Here is a 17,787-nt window from a genome sequence, read left to right as displayed (position 1 = left end):
TGAGTTCTGTGAGGTGGAAGCAATTCCTTTGTGCACCATGAAAATGTCAATCTCTATACTGTGTGACCATGAGGCAAGGTTTTCCTTAGGAATTTACGACCTCACTCTGCCCACAGCAGTCTGGTTGTAGAAGCAGAGAGCAGGGGATGGTGCTCGCTGTACTCAAAGAGGGCAACGTCATGACACCGGTCACTTTGACCCTTCATGTACATGTTACCTCAACTACACTACCTTGTACCATTGCACATTGACTCGGTACTGGTACTCGTTGTGTATAAAGCCTCGTTATTGTTATTTTATTGTGTAACTATTTATACATCTTTAGCAAATGTGTTACTTTTTACCTCTGCGTTGTTGGGAAAGGGCTTGTGAGGAAGCATGTCACGGTAAAGTCCACACATGTATTAGCTTGCGACACATGGGGAGAGGTTGTTTACTGCAGAACGGTCTTGGAAAACTTTGTATTAGAGCTACGTGACATTTTTATTTTCATTTAACCAGGACATCAATTGTGAATATTGGCTGCAAAACCTGGCTGCAACCAACAGAATCAATATCATAGACAGTGTATTTGTTGAGTTCCATAGTACTGTCCACTGTACAACTCATTTGCTGATTTTAACCCTCCAAAAATCTAATTCTTCTTTGACCATGATAAATATGGCTTACAGCCAACAAATTACTCCAAATTGGACTGTTTTCCCACCTTTGGTTGGATTTAATTACAGTACGATCTTACCATGTGCACACAAACACCTCCCCAGCAGCTGTCTGACCCATTTCGGCTGGCCCCGTGCCGGGGCTACATTCGGCCCTCACCAGCTGCAGAGGTCAGGTGGAGACCAACTCACCAAGGCCTTTATCACAACACATCTCTTTGTACCCCAGGTCCCTTGAGGACCTGCAGAAATCAAGAGGGCCAGGAAGACAGGGCTGTAGAGTGCCAGAACAAAATCCTCTCTTCTCACCCCCCGCCCCCACTCTCCTCTCACCCCTCCCACTCTCTCCTCTCACCCCTCCCACTCTCTCCTCTCACCCCTCCCACTCTCTCCTCTCACCCCTCCCACTCTCTTCTCTTGCCCCCCCCCCACTCTCTCCTCTCACCCCCTCCACTCTCTTCTCTTGCCCCCCCCCACTCTCTCCTCTCACCCCCTCCACTCTCTCCTCTCACCCCCCCACTCTCTCCTCTCTTCCCGGGTTATTAGTGGGTGTGGAAGGATGTGCGTAGTTGATGTAAATGCTGAGGTAAAATGCTATGAAATAAATAATATATTTTGGTGCCTAATAAGGGACTACTGCAGAACAACCAATGGCTCAGTAGATTCAGTACCACTAAGTGTAGAAGGCAGACCAGAAGATTCATTTAATCTGTTGATTTATTTTCTCTTGTTCGTAACTGACTTGCATAGTTAAAAAGTAACATTCTCTCTCTCTTTTCTCTCTTTCTCTCTTTTCTCTCGCTCGCTCTATTCTCTCTTGCTTGCTCTTTTCTCTCTCGCTCGCTCTTTTCTCTCTTTCCTCTCTCTTTCCTCTCTCTCTCCCCAGGTTGTTATGGTGTTAGTCTGGACACGGTACACAATCAGTCCTGGATGTGTTCGCGATGTACAGCGCTCGCCTGGACAGCGGTGAGTCCCTCACTCGACACAATGCCTTCACCTGAAACAAGTTCCTACAGACTGAAACCGCTGGGCTTTCTCTATTGACCATCTATAACGTTTTGGAAACGTATATGTAGGAACATCGGTCACCCTGAAATAGCACGTCCTTTCGTCTGTGATTGGTCAACAGTAGAGACCTTCCCTTAAAAACAAGGAAAATAGTACCGTTTGTCAATTTTGAGACGCTGTAGCCAGTACACACTTCCTTAGAATAGTCCGAATGAATCCAAAATAACTCAAGTCTGTCATTAATTTTGACGTTTTGGCTGAGGATATCTTAAGTCGCACATTTTGTGAATCCCCTCGGGCCCACTGCCTACCCACATCCTGACCTCTGTGTTTGTGTTCTCACAGGACTGCTGTCTGTGTAACCTACGGGGAGGGGCGCTGAAGATGACCACAGACAACCGGTCAGTGGCCTTTCCTACCTTAATACCACTGGAATACTGCTGTGTTACTTTAAAATGCATTACTTATGACATTCACTGTGTGTAGTGTTGTCACCTTACCAGTATCATAGTGTGTAGCTCAGAAAGAAACACGAGACTCTGGGCAACACTGGGACTATTTCCCTCAAGACCCCCCCCCCCCCCCCCCCCCCAAAAAAAAGATCTTCTATCATCGTCATAGCCCTACTTGATACTGGCATCGTGACCCTAGGTGACCCCAGGTGTTGTGAACAGTCGATTTGTGTGTCCTCTCCTCTCTACCAGGTGGGTCCATGTGATTTGTGCCATCGCCGTGGCGGAGGCTCGCTTCGTCAACGCCATCGCAAGGGAGCCGGTGGACATCAGCGCCATCCCCGATAGCAGGAAGAGTCTGGTGAGTGGAGAGGGAGGGAGCCAAACTCACTGGGTCATGTTAATTACATACCAAACAGTAGACAAAATAACTAATACTGAGGGGACTACCTGGAGTTGTCCAATAAGAAACACACTTTTTTTGTGTGTGTGAATCCCTTTAACATGTTTTAACATGTTTTCCCTAATGAACAGCGCCCTGGTCCATTTATTTTTGTGTGTTGTGTTTTATATTGTCGATGCGTTAACACAGTCATTTCAGACAGACACACAACCTTTTGACCTCCCTTGTATTGAGGAGCCTCAATACAGGAGGCTGGATTGGCTAGGATTAGGCCTATGCGCCCCCTAACATGCCCCCTAACATGCTCCTAAACTGTAACTACTCTCCCTGGTCTCACACTCTTTCCATCACATGCTTACCTCTCTTCTGCCACTCCCATATCTCATTCTCACTCCTCTTTCTCTCTCACTGTCTCACTTTCCTTGGCCACTTCTCGCTCTCTCTCGCTATGACACATTCAATTCGTTTTTTAAGGGTGTAGAATACCCTCAGTGCATCTCTCTCAGTTCATTCACGGACTCGTTTAGGTATCCAGTTGAGTTTATTTTTAAACCTAAGTAATTGTAGCGTGTGCAGTACTCTATATATTTTGTACCAATTGAGAACTTTGGTCTAATTCCCTGAGATCTGGATCTTCTCTGGAAAATCATTGTTTTAGTCTTTTTGGGGTTTACGGCCAGGGCCCAGGTCTGGCAGTACTGCTCTAGCAGGTCCAGGCTCTGCTGTGGGTGACAGCAAGCACAGGTTATCTGTGAAGAGCAGACATTTAACCTCTGAATTGTGAAGACTAACACCAGGGGCTGAGGATTTTTCTAGAATAGTGGCCAATTAGTTGATGTAAATATTGAAGAGTGCAGGGCTCAGATTGCAACCCTGACAAAGACAGATTATTTCACTTACAATTCACTATGTCACAATGGGTCAGAAGTTTACATACACTAAGTTGACTGTGCCTTTAAACAGCTTGGAAAGTTCCAGAAAATAATGTCATGGCTTTAGAAGCTTAGGCTAATTGACATCATTTGAGTCAATTGGAGGTGTCCCTGTGGAGGTATTTCAAGGTCTACCTTCAAACTCAGTGCCTCTTCGCTTACATCAATGGGAAAATCTAAATTCAAAAATAAAAATAAATAAAAAAAGTCTAGTTTATCCTTGGGAACAATTTCCAAACGCCCGAAGGTACCACGTTCGTCTGTACAAACAATAGTACACAAGTATAAACACCATGGGACCACGCACCTGTCATACCACTCAGGACGGAGATGCATTCTGTCTCCTAGAGATGAACGTACTCTGATGGGAAAAGTGCAGATCAATCCCAGAACAACAGCAAAGGACCTTGTGAAGATGCTGGAGGAAACAGGTACAAAAGTATCTATATCCACAGTAAAACGAGTCCTATATTGACGTAACCTGAAAGGTTGTTCAGCAAGGAAGAAGCCACTGCTCCAAAACCGCCATAATAAAGCCAGACTACGGTTTGCAACTGCACATGGGGACAAAGATAGTACTTTTTGGAGAAATGTCCTCTGGTCTGATGAAACAAAAATAGAACTGTTTGGCCATAATGACCATCGTCATGTTTGGAGGAAAAGGGGGGACGCTCGCAAGCCGAAGAACACCATTCCAACCGTGAAGCATGGGGGTGGCAGCATCATGTTTGTGGGGTGCTTTGCTGCAGGTTGGACTGGTGCACTTCACAAAATAGATGGCCTTATGAGGATGGATAATTATGTGGATATATTGAAGCAACATCTCAAGACATCAGTCAGGAAGTTTAAGCTTGGTCGCAAATGCGTCTTCCGAATAGACAATGACCCCAAGCATACTTCCAAAGTTGTGGCAAAATGGCTTAAGGACAACAAAGTCAAGGTATTGGAGTGGCCATCACGAAGCCCTGACCTCAATCCTATGGAAAATATGTGGGCGAGCAAGGAGGCCTCCAAACCTGACTCGGTTACACCAGCTCTGTCAGGAGGAATGGGCCAAAATTCACCCAACTTATTGTGGGAAGCTTGTGGAAGGCTACCCAAAACATTTGACCCAAGTTAAACAATTTAAAGGCAATGCTACCAAATACTAATTGAGTGTATGTAAACTTCTGACCCACTGGGAATGTGATGAAATAAATAAAAGCTGAAATAAATCATTCTCTCTACTATTATTCTGACATTTCACATTCTTAAAATAAAGTGGTGATCCTAACTGACCTAAAACAGGGAATTTTTACTAGGATTAAATGTCAGGAATTGTGAAAAACTGAGTTTAAACATATTTGGCTACGGTGTATGTAAACTTCCGACTATATGATCGGTCGTGCGATGTTTTGATATAAATCCAATTTGACTTTTACTCAAGACATGGTGTTTTTAAAAAACATTTTAGAACTCTTACATTTATAATACCACTATAATACTTTCCAGGTTACTGTTTACACAAATGCCTCTAATTGTTAGGGTAAAATGTATCTCCGTTCTTAAGGAATGGGGTTATGTGTCCTTGATGTCAAGGACGTAACCTAAACCCAGTATCAAATGAAACCATTTTAATATAGACAATTGACATTTCGCTCTAGTGAATTCGAGCATGTCATTTAGGATGCCGTCACGCCTGAAGTTTCGTATTGAGCTCCTGGTGAGGAATTGAGGAGTCCAATGGATTTTGATTGTCCTTTATTGCTCCATTCAACCTCTCATGAATTTGGCTTTGTTCTGCGTTTGCATCCATTTGAATGGTGTTGTAGTGTGTTTTAAAATGGGCTGTCCATATGTCACCATTTTGTATCGCTAATTCCTCTTGTTTAGATTTTTATTTATTTACATTTTGCCAGAAGTTGTTTGTGTTAATGGACTCCTCAGTTAGTCAGCTGCTTGCTGTGTCAGCTGCTTGACTTTATTTGTTCTGAGTGTGCCTCTTCTCTCTCTCCTTTCTCCTTCTTGGTCTCTTCTCGCTTTCTCATTCTCCGTCTCTTGCTCTCTCACGTTCTCTCTCGCGCTTATTCTCTCTCGCTCGTTCTCTCGTCTGTCTGCCTCTCTGTCCTCTCTCTCACTCCGTTTTCTACCCTCCATCTGTTCTGTCCCTCTCCTCCTCCTGGATGGATTGTGTGTTTGTGGTCCGAGGAGCAGGAGGACTATGGTGAATAATAGATGCAAAACTGTCTGAATAATCAGGAGTAATTTCTCACTGCGCTAAATGATCTGCATTGATCCTGCTGGCAGGAGGCAATTTCCCATGGCTGCCGCGCTGCTGAACAAACTGCTTTCTTCCTTACTTTTATCCCTCCATCCCTCGCTTAATCCAAATCGACTTCAGTCAATTGCACAGCCTTTGCAGTGGCATTGTCACAAATCTACAAGTAATGTTGTAATCTATGAAAGGAAGTGAGGATTGTCTTTTGAATAATTTACATCCACCCGCTGTCAAAGCCACGTTTCCGAAGGCTGTGAAAAACCGTCCCACCCTCTTAATGATTGGATGACTGGGCCTGTCTCTGTGGTTCATGTTTTGTCCTAAACCGTTGATATTTGCTTGTATTCAGAAGTGTTTCAGTCTGGCTTCCTTTTTGAAAGTTCTGGGATAAATGGAAGGGTTTAAACTAATTGGAACGCAGCACAAACCCTCCTAAGAACACCACGGTACCTTTTTTGTTTTTCTTCTCAAGTAAAATAGTCACTATATATCCCAAGTCGAATTGGACACTTTGCGTCGATTCATTCATTAGTGCAGAGACTGGTGAGCACTTCTACTCCATATTATACTCCTTAGCTACAAAAAACTTTCTAGAATGTTTGGCCCCAACCCTAACATTTTTGAGAATTCTGTCTGCCGCATTTGTTTTAATTGTTTATAAAGTTTACTTTACAATTGAAACATAAAAACTCTGAGGAAGGGATGGCTTTACCACAGCCGGCAATGTCTGAGGGGAAAAAAGGGGGGAAATTAGCAAACAAACAGATAAATGTTTGAAGTCCAAAATCCCCCCCCCCCCCCCCCCCCCCCCCCGTGCTACCCTTTGGTTCGTTCCGTCTGTGGAGTCCATCTCGTGATTCTGGCCAGTGGAAGATTAAATCGGGAGACTGTGGGGCCGCTGATATACCTCAGAGCCAGGGCCCTATGGAGGGCTTTGAGGCGGGGACACCTGCAGGAAGGGGTTGAAAGGAAAGAAAAGGAGGGATGGTGAGAAATAGAGAGGGGAAAAATCAAATTGAAAGTGAAGGAGAGGTGGGCAGAAGGAAGATTAAAACAACTGAAGGACCGACAGAGAATGAGATGGATTGATGCAGAGGGAGCAACGCCACTGCTAATTCATATAGGGGAAACACTGCAACGAGTAAACTGTGTTCATACTGTATCAAATATCTCAATCAAAGTTAACCAAGCTTTTAGCTGCTGATTTTAAAAAACTTACTCCTGAAATGTTTGTTTTTTTCCTCTGACAATAGTGTATAGAAAGGTTATATTGCATTTAGACACAGACAAATTGAATGTGTTGATTCTACCACACCTCTCTGGTGTTGCAGAAGTGTGTATACTGCCACAAGAACACCAAGCAGATGTGCGGGGCGTGTATCCAGTGTTCCCAGGACAACTGCTCCACCTCCTTCCACGTCACCTGCGCCCACATCGCCGGTGTGCTCATGAAGCCAGCCGATTGGCCTTACGTGGTGTCTGTCACCTGCCACAAGCATAAGAAGACCAATCACAAGGTACAGTAGGGGCACAACATTGTATAATGTTCAGGTATTCATAGGTTATGCAGAACATGCATGCTTCTCTGGCATGTAGAATGAAAGATTCTGTCTATTCGCCACATTTCTACATGCAACGTTAAACAGCAGCAAAATAATCATCTGTATAATAATGATGTATGATGTCAAGAAAAGTATTAGCTGCACTGTTAAGGTGTTTAAGGTGTACGATTTTCTGATGAAGCCGTCTATCTATGCAATGGACAGGGGTCTGTACTATGTACAGTGCATTTGGGAAGTATTCAGACCCTTCTCCACATGTTGTTACGTTACAGCCTTATTCTAAAATGGATTAAATGGATTTTCTTCCTCATCGATTTACACACAACAACCCATATTGTTGACGGTGAAAAGCGTTTTTTTTTTTTTAGAAATGTTTGCAATTGATTTTTGTTTTAAATCCCTTATTTACATTTCTACAACTTGGAGTCCAATTGTGTTAAATTCAATTGCTTGGACAAGATTTGAAAAGGCGCACACCTGTCTATATAAGACAGCAGGAGAGTGGAAAGGCAGTTTGCCAGTTACAGCAGCGCCTCCCCTGAACAATAACAAAGAGGTAGGTGAGAAGCCTGACCGCGGAGACGGGGGTGAGAAGGTGATGAAGCGTACTTCATGAGCTGTAACCAAAAAACTACTGCCATTTGGAAAGCTTGAGGTGAGGGAGAAAGTGTGGTGGAACAAGCATTGTTAGCTTTGCTAAATATCTTGCTAGCTGGAATGAATTCTCCGTTAGCCAGAGAAATGTTGAGCAACAGCCAAATTAACTGATGAAATAATTGAGGTTATGGTGTGAAAATTAGCTGGCTAATAAAGTCAGACAAACATCTTGGCAGCAATCCACCAATCAGGCCTTTATGGTAGAGTGGCCAGATGGAAGCCACTCCTCAGTAAAAGGCACATGACAGCCCGCTTGGAGTCTGCCAAAAGGCAACTGAAAGACTCAGACCATGAGAAACAAGATTCTCTGGTCTGATGAAACCAAGATTGAACTCTTTGGCCTGAATGCCAAGCATCACGTCTGGAGGAAACCTGGCACCATGTTGGTGGCTAGGACTGTGGCGGTCGCGAAATATCGTCAGCCGGTGATTGTCAAGCAAATTACTGTCGGTCTCACGGTAATTGACCGTTAATTAACAAACACATTTAGCATCGCCTGGCTTCCTGCAAGCCACTGGTGCAGACCTTTTGAACATCTACATTTTAAAACATCTAATGAATCCATGTAATATAGCCTACACCATCACAATGAATCCATGTAATATAGCCTACACCTTCACAATGAATCCATGTAATATAGCCTACACCTTCACAATGAATCCATGTAATATAGCCTACACCTTCACAATGAATCCATGTAATATAGCCTACACCTTCACAATGAATCCATGTAATATAGCCTACACCATCACAATGAATCCATGTAATATAGCCTACACCTTCACAATGAATCCATGTAATATAGCCTACACCATCACAATGAATCCATGTAATATAGCCTACACCTTCACAATGAATCCATGTAATATAGCCTACACCATCACAATGAATCCATGTAATATAGTCTACACCTTCACAATGAATCCATGTAATATAGCCTACACCATCACAATGAATCCATGTAATATAGCCTACACCATCACAATGAATCCATGTAATATAGTCTACACCATCACAATGAATCCATGTAATATAGTCTACACCATCACAATGAATCCATGTAATATAGCCTACACCATCACAATGAATCCATGTAATATAGCCTACACCATCACAATGAATCCATGTAATATAGCCTACACCATCACAATGAATCCATGTAATATAGCCTACACCATCACAATGAATCCATGTAATATAGCCTACACCATCACAATGAATCCATGTAATATAGCCTACACCATCACAATGAATCCATGTAATATAGCCTACACCATCACAATGAATCCATGTAATATAGCCTACACCTTCACAATGAATCCATGTAATATAGCCTACACCTTCACAATGAATCCATGTAATATAGCCTACACCTTCACAATGAATCCATGTAATATAGCCTACACCTTCACAATGAATCCATGTAATATAGCCTACACCATCACAATGAATCCATGTAATATAGCCTACACCTTCACAATGAATCCATGTAATATAGCCTACACCATCACAATGAATCCATGTAATATAGCCTACACCTTCACAATGAATCCATGTAATATAGCCTACACCATCACAATGAATCCATGTAATATAGTCTACACCTTCACAATGAATCCATGTAATATAGCCTACACCATCACAATGAATCCATGTAATATAGCCTACACCATCACAATGAATCCATGTAATATAGTCTACACCATCACAATGAATCCATGTAATATAGTCTACACCATCACAATGAATCCATGTAATATAGCCTACACCATCACAATGAATCCATGTAATATAGCCTACACCATCACAATGAATCCATGTAATATAGCCTACACCATCACAATGAATCCATGTAATATAGCCTACACCATCACAATGAATCCATGTAATATAGCCTACACCATCACAATGAATCCATGTAATATAGCCTACACCATCACAATGAATCCATGTAATATAGCCTACACCATCACAATGAATCCATGTAATATAGCCTACACCTTCACAATGAATCCATGTAATATAGCCTACACCATCACAATGAATCCATGTAATATAGCCTACACCATCACAATGAATCCATGTAATATAGCCTACACCATCACAATGAATCCATGTAATATAGCCTACACCATCACAATGAATCCATGTAATATAGCCTACACCATCACAATGAATCCATGTAATATAGCCTACACCATCACAATGAATCCATGTAATATAGCCTACACCTTCACAATGAATCCATGTAATATAGCCTACACCACCACAATAAATCCATGTAATATAGCCTACACCATCACAATGAATCCATGTAATATAGCCTACACATTCACAATGAATCCATGTAATATAGCCTACACCATCACAATGAATCCATGTAATATAGCCTACACCATCACAATGAATCCATGTAATATAGCCTACACCATCACAATGAATCCATGTAATATAGCCTACACCATCACAATGAATCCATGTAATATAGCCTACACCTTCACAATGAATCCATGTAATATAGCCTACACCATCACAATGAATCCATGTAATATAGCCTACACCATCACAATGAATCCATGTAATATAGCCTACACCATCACAATGAATCCATGTAATATAGCCTACACCATCACAATGAATCCATGTAATATAGCCTACACCTTCACATTAAATCCATGTAATATAGCCTACACCATCACAATGAATCCATGTAATATAGCCTACACCTTCACAATGAATCCATGTAATATAGCCTACACCATCACAATGAATCCATGTAATATAGCCTACACCATCACAATGAATCCATGTAATATAGCCTACACCATCACAATGAATCCATGTAATATAGCCTACACCATCACAATGAATCCATGTAATATAGCCTACACCTTCACAATGAATCCATGTAATATAGCCTACACCATCACAATGAATCCATGTAATATAGCCTACACCTTCACAATGAATCCATGTAATATAGCCTACACCATCACAATGAATCCATGTAATATAGCCTACACCATCACAATGAATCCATGTAATATAGCCTACACCATCACAATGAATCCATGTAATATAGCCTACACCTTCACAATGAATCCATGTAATATAGCCTACACCATCACAATGAATCCATGTAATATAGCCTACACCTTCACAATGAATCCATGTAATATAGCCTACACCTTCACAATGAATCCATGTAATATAGCCTACACCTTCACAATGAATCCATGTAATATAGCCTACATCTTCACAATGAATCCATGTAATATAGCCTACACCTTCACAATGAATCCATGTAATATAGCCTACACCTTCACAATGAATCCATGTAATATAGCCTACACCTTCACAATGAATCCATGTAATATAGCCTACACCTTCACAATGAATCCATGTAATATAGCCTACACCATCACAATGAATCCATGTAATATAGCCTACACCTTCACAATGAATCCATGTAATATAGCCTACACCTTCACAATGAATCCATGTAATATAGCCTACACCATCACAATGAATCCATGTAATATAGCCTACACCTTCACAATGAATCCATGTAATATAGCCTACACCTTCACAATGAATCCATGTAATATAGCCTACACCTTCACAATGAATCCATGTAATATAGCCTACACCATCACAATGAATCCATGTAATATAGCCTACACCTTCACAATGAATCCATGTAATATAGCCTACACCATCACAATGAATCCATGTAATATAGTCTACACCTTCACAATGAATCCATGTAATATAGCCTACACCATCACAATGAATCCATGTAATATAGCCTACACCATCACAATGAATCCATGTAATATAGTCTACACCATCACAATGAATCCATGTAATATAGTCTACACCATCACAATGAATCCATGTAATATAGCCTACACCATCACAATGAATCCATGTAATATAGCCTACACCATCACAATGAATCCATGTAATATAGCCTACACCATCACAATGAATCCATGTAATATAGCCTACACCATCACAATGAATCCATTTAATATAGCCTACACCATCACAATGAATCCATGTAATATAGCCTACACCATCACAATGAATCCATGTAATATAGCCTACACCTTCACAATGAATCCATGTAATATAGCCTACACCATCACAATGAATCCATGTAATATAGCCTACACCTTCACAATGAATCCATGTAATATAGCCTACACCATCACAATGAATCCATGTAATATAGCCTACACCATCACAATGAATCCATGTAATATAGCCTACACCATCACAATGAATCCATGTAATATAGCCTACACCTTCACAATGAATCCATGTAATATAGCCTACACCATCACAATGAATCCATGTAATATAGCCTACACCTTCACAATGAATCCATGTAATATAGCCTACACCTTCACAATGAATCCATGTAATATAGCCTACACCTTCACAATGAATCCATGTAATATAGCCTACACCTTCACAATGAATCCATGTAATATAGCCTACACCTTCACAATGAATCCATGTAATATAGCCTACACCTTCACAATGAATCCATGTAATATAGCCTACACCTTCACAATGAATCCATGTAATATAGCCTACACCTTCACAATGAATCCATGTAATATAGCCTACACCTTCACAATGAATCCATGTAATATAGCCTACACCATCACAATGAATCCATGTAATATAGCCTACACCTTCACAATGAATCCATGTAATATAGCCTACACCTTCACAATGAATCCATGTAATATAGCCTACACCATCACAATGAATCCATGTAATATAGCCTACACCTTCACAATGAATCCATGTAATATAGCCTACACCTTCACAATGAATCCATGTAATATAGCCTACACCTTCACAATGAATCCATGTAATATAGCCTACACCATCACAATGAATCCATGTAATATAGCCTACACCTTCACAATGAATCCATGTAATATAGCCTACACCATCACAATGAATCCATGTAATATAGCCTACACCTTCACAATGAATCCATGTAATATAGCCTACACCATCACAATGAATCCATGTAATATAGCCTACACCTTCACAATGAATCCATGTAATATAGCCTACACCATCACAATGAATCCATGTAATATAGCCTACACCATCACAATGAATCCATGTAATATAGCCTACACCTTCACAATGAATCCATGTAATATAGCCTACACCTTCACAATGAATCCATGTAATATAGCCTACACCATCACAATGAATCCATGTAGTATAGCCTACACCATCACAATGAATCCATGTAATATAGCCTACACCTTCACAATGAATCCATGTAATATAGCCTACACCTTCACAATGAATCCACGGAATATAGCCTACACCTTCACAATGAATCCAAGTAATATAGCCTACACCTTCACAATGAATCCATGTAATATAGCCTACACCTTCACAATAAATCCTTGTAATATAGCCTACACCTTCACAATAAATCCATTATATATTTTAGACAGGTCTAAAGAAACATGATATGAAGAAAATGTAGTCTATTTCAGAAGAACAGAATAGCGTACTCTTATGTTATGCTATGCCATATGGCTGTGGGCTACACTAGTTCATTGAGCAAATAAGATTTGGTTAGATTCCATGGCATTATTTTATAGTAGGAAGAATACAATGGAACAAAGCTGAATAAAATGGAAAGGATATTTTCTCTACGATTTGAGGGATTGCTCACATGCGGCTATTCTGTGTTGAGCGATTAACAAAAATATAGGCCCTCCTATATGCTTAATTTAACGTTATTAATGTAACTTTAGTTGTTCAACTAATGTTGGGTTATATGTTTAGATTTGTTATACATTTTAAGGCTGTATGATGCGACTCTAAATGATGATTTGAAAAGACTTGCTTGAAAAGCATGAGCTTTGCACTTCATAACGCCTCAAATTTCCCAGCGGTATCCCCTTTGTGTGGCCGTAATGGCCCCCCAACAAATCCATGCCTTTTGCTGACAGTGGCCGTTATTCCCTTCTCCCTGAATACTTTGTGCTCAAAAGCACCTCTCACTCACAGGGAAATATGAACGGAGCAAAGCACAGGGAGATCTTTGATGAAAACCTGCTCCAGAGCGCTCAGGACCTCAGACTAGGGCAATGGTTAGCCTTCCAACAGGACAATGACCCTAAACACACAGGCAAGACAATGCAGGAGTGGCTTCGGGAAAAGTCTCTGAATGTCCTTGAGTGGTCCAGCCAGAGCCCGGACTTGAACCCAATCGAACATCTCTGGAGAGACCTGAAAATAGCTGTGCAGCGACGCTCCCCATCCAACCTGACAGAGCTTGAGATTATCCGCAGAGAAGAACGGGAGAAACTCCCCAAATACAGTTGTGCCAAGCTTGTAGCATCATACCCAAGAAGACTCGAGGGTGTCATCGCTGTGAAAGGTGCTTTAACAAAGTACTGAGTAAAGGGTCTGAATACTTGTGTAAATGTGATTTTGTTTTTTTATTAATTAGCAAAAATGTCTAAACCTGTTTTTGCTTCGTCAGTATGGGGTATAGTGTGTAGATTGTTTTTCCCCTCATCAATGCAATCCCTTTTAGAATAAGGCTGTAACAAAATAAGGAAAAAGTAAATGGGTCTGAATACTTTCCGAATGCACTGTATGTGTAGCTAAGCTTCTGAAATTCCAACATGAACTCAAATAATAATGTTGAACAAATAACTTTTGTATTTGACATAAATACTGTGTTTTCAAAGCAATGAGTTAAATCTGTAAAGATCCATTCACTTGTGCTGTTCAGCTCCTATGACAGTGGCTGCTACTCCCATAAGGTTGGGGACACTAGTGTTCTTCATCATTCTCATGCCATGTCTTGGGTTTCTTGTCTATGTACAATGTAAATGTACAACTTCATTCCTTTTTATCTGAGAATTATATTCTGAATGTACACTCACTGCCTTGCAAAAGTATTAACCCCCCTTGGTGTTTTTCCTATTTTTGCTGCATTACAATCTGTAATTTTAAATAGATTATTGTTTGGATTTCATGTAATGGACATACACAAAATAGTCCAAATTGGTGAAGTGAAATGAAAAAAATAACTTGTTTCAAATAATATTTTTTTTTTTTTTTTTTTAAACTGAAAGTGGTACATGTGGTACACCCCCCTTTGCTATGAAGCCCCTAAATAAGATCTGGTGCAACCAATTACCTTCAGAAGTCACATAATTAGTTAGATTGCACACAGGTGAACTTTATTTAAGTGTCACATGATCTGTCACATGGTCTCAGTATATCTACACCTGTTCTGAAAGGCCCCAGAGACTGCAACACCACTAAGCAAGGGGCAGCACCAAGCAAGCGGCACCATGAAGACCAAGGAGCTCTCCAAACAGGTCAGGGACAAAGTTGTGGAGAAGTACAGATCAGGGTTGGGTTATAAAAAAATATCCAATACTTTGAACATCCCACGGAGCACCATTAAATCCATTATTTAAAAAAAAAATGGAAAGAATATGGCATGACAACAAACCTGCCAAGAGCGGTCCACCCACCAAAACTCACAGACCAAGCAAGGAGGGCATTAATCAGAGAGGCAACAAAGAGACCAAAGATAACCCTGAAGGAGCGGCAAAGCTCCACAGCAGAGATTGGAGTATCTGTCCATAGGACCACTTTAAGCCGTACACTCCACAGAGCTGGGCTTTACAGAAGAGTGGCCAGAAAAAAAGATGTCTTAAAGAAAAACATAAGCAAACACGTTTTGTGTTTGCCAAAAGGCATGTGGGAGGCTCCCCAAACACATGGAAGAAGGTACTCTGTTCAGATGAGACTAAAATTGAGCTTTTTGGCCATCATGGAAAACGCTACGGCTGGCGCAAACCCAACACCTCTCATCACCCCGAGAACAGCATCCCCACAGTGAAGCATGGTGGTGGCAGCATCATGCTGTGAGGATGTTTTTCATCGGCAGGGACTGGGAAACTGTTCAGAATTGAAGGAATGATGTATGGCGCTAAATACAGGGAAATTGAGGGAAACCTGTTTCAGACTTCCAGAGATTTGAGACTGGGACGGAGGTTCACCTTCCAGCAGGACAATGACCTTAAACATACTGCTAAAGCAACACTCAAGTGGTTTAAGGGGGACATTTAAATGTCTTGGAATGGCCTAGTCAAAGCTTAGACCTCAATCCAATTGAGAATATGTGGTATGACTTAAAGATTGCTGTACACCAGCAGAACCCATCCAACTTGAAGGAGCTGGAGCAGTTTTGTCTTGAAGAATAGGCAAAAATCCCAGTGCTAGATGTGCCAAGCTTATAGAGAACATACCCTAAGAGACTTGCAGCTGTAATTGCTGTAAAAGGTGGCTCTACAAAGTATTGACTTTGGGGGGGTGAATAGTTATGCTCAAGTTCTGTTTTTCTGTCTTATTTCTTCTTTGTTTTTGTTTCACAAAAAATATATTTTGCATCTTCAAAGTGGTAGGCATATTGTGTAAATCAAATGATACAAATCCCTCCCAAAATATATTTTAATTCCAGGTTGTAAGGCAACAAAATAGGGAAAATGTCAAGGGGGGTGAATACTTTCGCAAGCCACTGTACATACATACATACAGTACCAGTCAAAAGTTTGGACACCTACTCTTTCAAGGGTTTTATTTTTTACTATTTTCTACATTAAATATTACATATGGCATCATGTAGTAACCAAAAAAGTGTAAAACGAATCAAAATATATTTTATATTTGAGATTCTTAAAAGTAGCCACCCTTTGCCTTGATGACAGCTTTGTACACTCTTGGTATTCTCTCAACCAGCTTCACCCGGAATGCTTTCCAGCAGTCTTGAAGGCGTTCCCAAGCTGAGCACTTGTTGGCTGCTTTTCCTTCACTCTGTGGTCCAACTCATCTCAAACCATCTCAATTGAGGTTGGGTGATTGTGGAGGCCAGCTCATCTGATGCAGCACTCCATCACTCTCCTTCTTGATTAAATAGCCCTTACACAGCCTGAAGGTGTGTTGGGTCATTGTCTTGTTGAAATACAAATGATAGGCCCACTAAGCGCAAACCAGATGGGATGGCGTATCGCTGCAGAATGCTGTGGTAGCCATGCTGGTTAAGTGTGCCTTGAATTCTAAATAAATACCAGACAGTGTCACCAGCAAACCACCATCACACCACCTCCTCCATGCTTCACAGTGGGAACCACACATGCAGAGATTATCCTCAATTGGGTTGGGGTTGGGTGATGGTGGAGGCCAGGTCAACTGGCCTCCAAAGATGACCTGGCCTCCACATGCAGAGATCATCTGTTCATCTACTCTGCGTCTCACAAAGACAGTTGGAACCAAAAATCTCAAATTTGGACTCATCAGACCAAAGGACAGATTTCCACCGGTCTATTTTCCATTGCTCATGTTTCTTGGCTCAAGCAAGTCTCTTCTTCTTATTGGTGTCCTTTAGTAGTGGTTTCTTCCCAACAATTTGACCAAGAAGGCCTGATTCACAGTCTCCTCTGAACAGCTGATGTTGAGATGTGTCTGTTGCTTGAACTCTGAAGCATTTATTTGGGCTGCAATTTCTGAGGCTGGCAAACTGTAATGAACTTATCCTCTGCAGCAGAGGTAACTCTGGGTCTTCCTTTCCTGTGGCGGTCCTCATAGCGCGTCATGGTTTTTGCGACTGCACTTGAAGAAACTTTTACATTTCTTGAAATTTTCCGGATTGACTGACCTTCATGTGTTTAAAGTAATGATGGACTGTCATTTCTTTTTGCTTATTTGAGCTGTTCTTGCCATAATATGGACTTGGTCTTTTACCAAATAGGGCTATCTTCTGTATACCACCCCTACCTTGT

General features: G+C 41.1%; 1 protein-coding gene across 1 annotated transcript in view; it reads left to right on the top strand.

Moving 5' to 3' along the window:
- LOC110533913 (lysine-specific demethylase 4B) overlaps positions 1-17,787 on the top strand; it is a 96,335-nt gene that overhangs the window by 62,356 nt on the left and 16,192 nt on the right. Inside the window, exons 15-18 of the mRNA XM_036940651.2 lie at positions 1,546-1,625; positions 2,013-2,068; positions 2,372-2,480; positions 7,043-7,228. Of these exons, the coding sequence (XP_036796546.2) occupies positions 1,546-1,625; positions 2,013-2,068; positions 2,372-2,480; positions 7,043-7,228 (431 nt within the window). The remainder of the gene's footprint in view (positions 1-1,545; positions 1,626-2,012; positions 2,069-2,371; positions 2,481-7,042; positions 7,229-17,787) is intronic.

The sequence above is a fragment of the Oncorhynchus mykiss genome, chromosome 1, assembly GCF_057628025.1.
Source record: "Oncorhynchus mykiss isolate SJ-2025 chromosome 1, ASM5762802v1, whole genome shotgun sequence".
Classification (NCBI taxonomy): Eukaryota; Metazoa; Chordata; class Actinopteri; order Salmoniformes; family Salmonidae; genus Oncorhynchus; species Oncorhynchus mykiss.
This window is presented reverse-complemented; position numbering and strand designations above follow the sequence as displayed.